The 5,922-nt window shown below is 58.2% G+C and overlaps 1 protein-coding gene across 1 annotated transcript; it reads right to left on the reverse strand.

Moving 5' to 3' along the window:
- Positions 1–2: 2 nt before the first annotated feature.
- ZNHIT2 (zinc finger HIT-type containing 2) lies at positions 3–4,619 on the reverse strand. Its single transcript, XM_010728273.3, has one exon. It carries the CDS (start codon positions 4,445–4,447, stop codon positions 2,471–2,473), a length of 1,977 nt encoding a protein of 658 aa, XP_010726575.1. The 5' UTR covers positions 4,448–4,619; the 3' UTR covers positions 3–2,470.
- Between the last annotated feature and the right edge of the window lie 1,303 nt (positions 4,620–5,922).

Below are 5,922 nucleotides of genomic sequence, written 5' to 3' on the forward strand. Positions count from 1 at the left end.
TAGTAGGGGGCGTGGCTAGAGTTGATGCAGGCATCAAGGATTGGTTGTGGGCGTGGCCTGGAGTTATGTGGGCGTGGCTAAGGATTGGTTGCGGGCATGGCCTGTGGTTATGTGGATGTGGCTTTTTGTTGGGGGTGTGGCTTTTGTAGGGGGCGTGGCCTGGTGCAGGCACCAGGTGTTGGTTCTTGGTCGGAGTGGTTCTTGGTCGGAGGCGTGGCCTTCCGTTATGTGGGCGTGGTCAGGGAGTCAGCTGTGGAAGTGGCTTCTTGTGGGGAGCGTGGCCTGTAGTTAAGTGGGCTGGCTTTTTGTAGGGGGGCGTGGCCTGAGATGACGCAGACACCAGGGATTGGTTGTGGGCGTGGCCAAGGGTTATGTGGGCGTGGCCATGGAGCGGTTGTGGGCGTGGCTTCGGTCACAGCCCGCAGAAATCAAACTCCTCCTTCCAGGAATTCGGAGTCATGTTCATTAGATTTCATTTGCATGCAGACCCTCCCCCTCACGCCTGAGCGGTGGGAGGCGGGGGGTCTCCTCCTGGTGGTCGCGGGATGAAGAATCGCGGTCTTCCTCGCCGTGATCTCCTGACCCTGCAGGAGGGGCAGCCCCCCACCCACGTTTTATCGCCCCCTGCTGACGCCCTCGGGCTGTTCTCCAACTCCTGACGTTCCCTTCCCCTCCTTCTCTCAGCCCCAGTGCCTGCAGTCCCCATTCTTCTAACAGCTCTGCACGTTTGCTTCTGTTAACTTATCATCTCCAGTTCCTGTGAAGCCCTTTCCTCGTCCTTTACTGTGGGGCCCTTCTCTCATCCTGCACTCTGGTCCCCCCTTCTCTGGTTCCCCTCTCCATGGTTTCTGTCCCCTCTGGTTTTCCTCTCTCTGGTTCCCATCTCCATGGTTCCCTTCTCTATGGTTCCAGTCTCTATGGGTTCCCCTCTCCATGGTTCCCTTCTCTATGGGTTCCCCTCTCCATGGTTCCCTTCTCTATGGGTTCTCCTCTCCATGGTTCCCTTCTCTATGGTTCCAGTCTCTATGGATTCCCTTCTCCATGGTTCCCTTCTCTATGGGTTCCCATCTCCAAGGTTCCCTTCTCTATGGTTCCAGACTCTATGGGTTCCCCTCTCCATGGTTCCCTTCTCCGTGGTTCCAGTTTCTATGGGTTCCCATCTCCATGGTCCCCATCTCCGTGGTTCTGCTCTCTCTGGTTCCCATCTCCAAGGTTCCCATCTCTATGGTTCCTGTCTCTTTCTGAGCTCCCCTCTCTCTGGTTCCCCTTTCCATGGTTCTGCTCTCTCTGGTTCCCATTTCCATGGTTCCCATTTCCATGGTTCCCTTCCCTATGGTTCCCATCTCCGTGGTTTCTGTCTCCATGGTTCTCCTCTGTGGTTCCCCTCTCTCTGGTTCCCCTTTCTATGGTTCCCATCTCTCTGGTTCCAATTTCCATGAGTTCCCATCTCCATGCTTTGCTCTCTCTCGGGTTCTCCTCTCTGATTCCCCTCTCTCTGGTTCCGATCTCCATGGGTTCCCCTCTCTCTGGTTCCCATCTCCATGGTTTCTGTCCCTCTGGTTCCCATCTCCATGATTCCAGTCTCCATGGTTCCCATCTTGATGGTTTCTGTCTCTCTGATTCCCCTCTCTGGTTCCATTCTCTGTCAGTTCCCATCTCCATGGTTCCCATCTCTATAGGTTCCCATCTCCATGATTCCCCTCTCTGTGGTTTCCCTCTCCACGGTTCTGGTTCCCCTCTGGTTCCCTTCTCTGTGAGTTCCCATCTCCATCGTTTCCTTTCTCTCTGGTTTCCTCTCTCTCTGGTTTCCATCTCCATGGTTCCCTTCTCTATGGTTCCAGACTCTATGGGTTCCCACCTCCATGGTTCCAATCTCTGTGGTTCCTGTCTCTCTATGAGTTCCCATCTCTCTGGTTCCCCTCTCCATGGTTCCCTTCCCTACGGTTCCCATCTCCGTAGTTCTGCTCTGTGGTTCCCATCTCTCTGGTTCCAATTTCCATGAGTTCCCATCTCCATGCTTTCCTCCCTCTCTGGTTCTTCTGATTCCCCTCCCTCTGGTTCCCATCTCTACAGGTTCCCCTCTCTCTGGTTCCCCTTTCCATGGTTCTGCTCTCTATGGTTCCCCTCTCCATGGTTTCTGTCGTCTGCTTCTCCTCCCTCTGGTTCCCCTCTCCATGGTTCCCTTCTCTATGGTTGCACTTCCTATAGGTTCCAGTCTCCATGGTTCCCCATCTCCATGCTTTTCTCCCTCTCTGGTTCTTCTGATTCCCCTCCCTCTGGTTCCAATCTCTACAGGTTCCCCTCCCTCTGGTTCCCATCTCCATGGTTCCCTTCTCTATGGTTCCACTCTCTATAGGTTCCCATCTCCATGGTTTCTGTCTCTCTGATTCTCCTCTCCATGGTTTTATTCTCTATGAGTTCCCCTCTCCATGGTTCCCCTCTCCATGCTTCCCCTCTCTGGTTCCCCTTTCTATGCTTCCCATCTCCATGGGTTCCCCTCTCTCTGCTTCTTCTCCCCCCCCCACGGCCCCCTCCCCCCCTCGGCCATTTTGGCGCTCAGCTCCTCCGTTTCAGCCGCCATCTCCCCCAGCGCAGCCGCTCCTCTCTCCCGACTCCAGGCCAGCAGGAAGCGACATTTCCTCCGCGCTCGGCCCAACCTTTCCCTCTCCTCCCCCCTTCCCATCCTCCCCGCCCTCTCCAGCATCACCTCCATGTGATACAACGCCGTCTCCACGTCCTCGGTGGGTCGATGCCGGCTGCGTCCCCTCATCAGCTCAGCCACGGCCATAAGGGTGCCGGCATCGCCCAAAGGACACCGCGGGTATCCGGCGGCTTCGGCCGAGCGCCGGGCATCCAGCAGAGCCTCCACGGTGGAGGAGAAGGGCCGACGGCAACGCAGAGCGGCTGAGACGGCCACGGCGGCCACGGCGACGTCCGGGAGGAAGGAATCGTCCCCCACGTGGAGGCTGAGGGCGAAGGCGTAACCGTAGAGAACGTTGGGAAGCTGGAAGCGCAGCAACGGGGACGGAGTCGGAGCACGGAAGGAGCTGAGGGGGGGCACAGAGGTGGGGGTGGGGGGCGTCGGGCCCGGAATGCCGGCGTCGGCGTCGTCATCGGCGCCGTCCTCATCGGTGTCGGTGTCACCGGCGTCAGCGCTGTCCTCGTCGTCACTGGTGACACTGCTGTCATCGGTGACACTGCTGTCATTGGTGACCCCGTTGTCAGCGCTGTCCTCATCTTCGTTGGTGACCCCATTGTCATTGGTGACCCTGTTAGCGCTGTCCTCATCATCGTTGGTGACCCCATTGTCATCAGTGACCCTATTGTCGTCAGTGACCCCATTGTCAGCGCTGTCCTCATCATCATTGGTGACCCCATTGTCGTTGGTGACCCCGTTGTCATCGGTGACCCTATCAGCGCTGTCCTTATCATCGCTGGTGACCCCATTGTCATTGGTGACCCCACTGCCACCACTGTCCCCACTGTCACTGGTGTCCCTGCACTCCATCTTCTTGCCTTTCTCCTCCTCCTCCTTCCTTATGGCCTCACTCCTGTTGGCCACGATGGCTTCGCTCTTGTCAGCCGTGTTGGCTGTGCCCTTGTCAGCCATGTTGGTCACAACGGCTTCGCTCTTGTCAGCCATGTTGGCTGTGCTCTTGTTGGCCACACTGCCTGTCCTCTCATTGGCCACACTGGCTTCAGTCTCACCAACCACGTTGACCACGTTGGCTGTCCTCTCATTGGCCACGTTGGCCGCGCTGTCTGCTCTCTCATTGGCTGCATTGGCTTCATTCTCACTGACCACGTTGGCTACCTTGGCTTCAGCCTCGTTGGCCACGTTGGCCGTCCTCTCATTGGCCACGTTGGCCGCACTGGCTGCCCTCTTGCTGGCCACCCTCTCATTGCCCCCCCTGGTTGTGCCCTTTTTGCCCCCCCTGGCGTCCCTCTCATTGCCCCCCCTGGCCGCCCCCTTGCTCTTATGGGCCACACCATCCCCCCTCTTGCCGTCCGTGCCTCCGGTGGCCGCCGCTCCCTTGCTGCTCGTCCCCTTCCCGGCCGCCCAGCCCTCCTCCCCGATCTCCTCCACCAGCCTCCTCCTCCCCCACCACCACGGCCTCCACGGAGGCAGCAGCCGGGCGGCCTCCCCGTTTTTCAGCATCCTCCGGAATTCGGCCTTTTGCTCCTCGCTCAGCCGCCCCCACAACCCGCGCTCTTCTCCCCGCCCCGCGCCGTCCCGCAGCCTCCCGATGGCGTCCCTCAGCCGGGCCCTCTCGGACGGCTCCGGAGGGGGTTGGGAGCTCAATTCCCGCAGCACCTGCTCGCGGTAGAAGGCCTCGGCGCAGGCCCCGTGCCCGCGGTAGCAGCCGAGGGAGCAGAGGCGGCGGTTGCAGCGGGGACACGTGTACGGAGCGCCGCCGGCCGCGCAGTGATCGCAGGCGGCCGCCATCTTGGCTCGGCTGCGCGGGGGACTTCCGCTTCCGGTCTCTGCTGCGGCCTCTTCCTGTTTCCGCTTCGGTCTCTTCCGCTCCCGCTCGGCTGCTTCCGGAAACGCTCGATTTCTTCGGCCCGCTCGGCTCTTTCCGTTCTACTTCGGCTTCTCCCGCCCCCTTCTCGGCCTTTCCGGAAGAGCTCGGCTCTTCGGTCTGTCTCTTTCTCCGCCCAACGTCGGCTCCTTCCGGAAGCGCTCGGCCTTCCGGCCTTGCTCTGTCTCCCTCCTACTCCTCGCCACTTCGGCTTTTCCGGAACCACTCGGCTCTTCCGGCCTTCCTGGCTCTCCTCTCCCCCCGCCCACTTCGGCTCTTCCGGAATCGCTCGGCTCCTTTTCCGGCCCCTTCGGCCTTACCGGGCCGTCTCCCCCTCCCTACTCCCGCCACCTCGGCTCTTCCGGAATCGCTCGGCTCTTTCCGGCCCTCTCGGCTCTCCCCTCCCCACACTCGGCTTTTTCCGCCCCGCTCGGCTCTCTCCGCCGCTCGCCGCGCTCCCCACCCCGCAAGGCGCTCCCCCTGTAATTAACAGCCGCGCGGCGCCTCTAATTAACGTCTGCGGGCGCCCCGCCTCTAATTAAGGCTCATTAACACCCCGCCGGGCGCTGAGGGAGACGGGGACTCATTAAGCGCAGGTTTCGCTGTTCCCAGCGCTGAGATGGCCCCAAAAAACTCCAAAACTTCCCCCCAAAAAAACCCCAAATGGCCCCAAAATGAGGGCCCAGAAATCCGAAATGTGACGTTTGAGTTGAAAAAAAGGACCTTTTGTCCCCAAAATGGGACTCCGGGCTTCGAAAAGTGAGGATTGGGGGCAGAACGATGGGGGGATGGGCTCCAAAGTGGGACCGAAACGGAAAAATTGGGATTTTTTCAAAGGAAGAGGCGAAATTTGACCCAAAAATGGGATTCTGCACCCTTAAAATGGGGGGTTTTATTTCGAAATTTGGGGATGTGGCCCCAATGTGGCGATAGGACCCTTAAAAATGGGGTTCAGAGACAAAAATTTGGGTTTTTGGCCCCAAAACGGGGTTCGGAGCCTTAAAAATTGGAGTTTAGGACATAAATTGGGGAAATGGGTTCGAAAAATGGGGTTTGGAAGCTTAAAAAAGAGGGGGTTGAGAGACAAAATTTGGGGTTGTGAGCCCAAAATGGGGTTTTGGCCATTAAAAATTGGTTTTTGAGGCCTAAAATCCGGGATCCTGGTTCCAAAAATGGGCTTTGGAAGGTTAAAATGGGGTTTGGAGGTGGAAAGTTTGGGGATTGTGTCCCAAAAATGGGCCCTGGATTCGTAAAAGTGGGGTTTGGAAAACTAAAATTTGGGGGATTTGGTCCCAAAATGGGGTTCGGGCCCTTAAAACTGGACTTTTCAAAGAAAATATTTTGGGATTTGGTTCCAGAAAAGGGCTTTGGACCCTGAAAAATGAGGAGTGGAGACCTA

This window comes from Meleagris gallopavo, unplaced genomic scaffold, assembly GCF_000146605.3.
Source record: "Meleagris gallopavo isolate NT-WF06-2002-E0010 breed Aviagen turkey brand Nicholas breeding stock unplaced genomic scaffold, Turkey_5.1 ChrUn_random_7180001956577, whole genome shotgun sequence".
Classification (NCBI taxonomy): domain Eukaryota; kingdom Metazoa; phylum Chordata; class Aves; order Galliformes; family Phasianidae; genus Meleagris; species Meleagris gallopavo.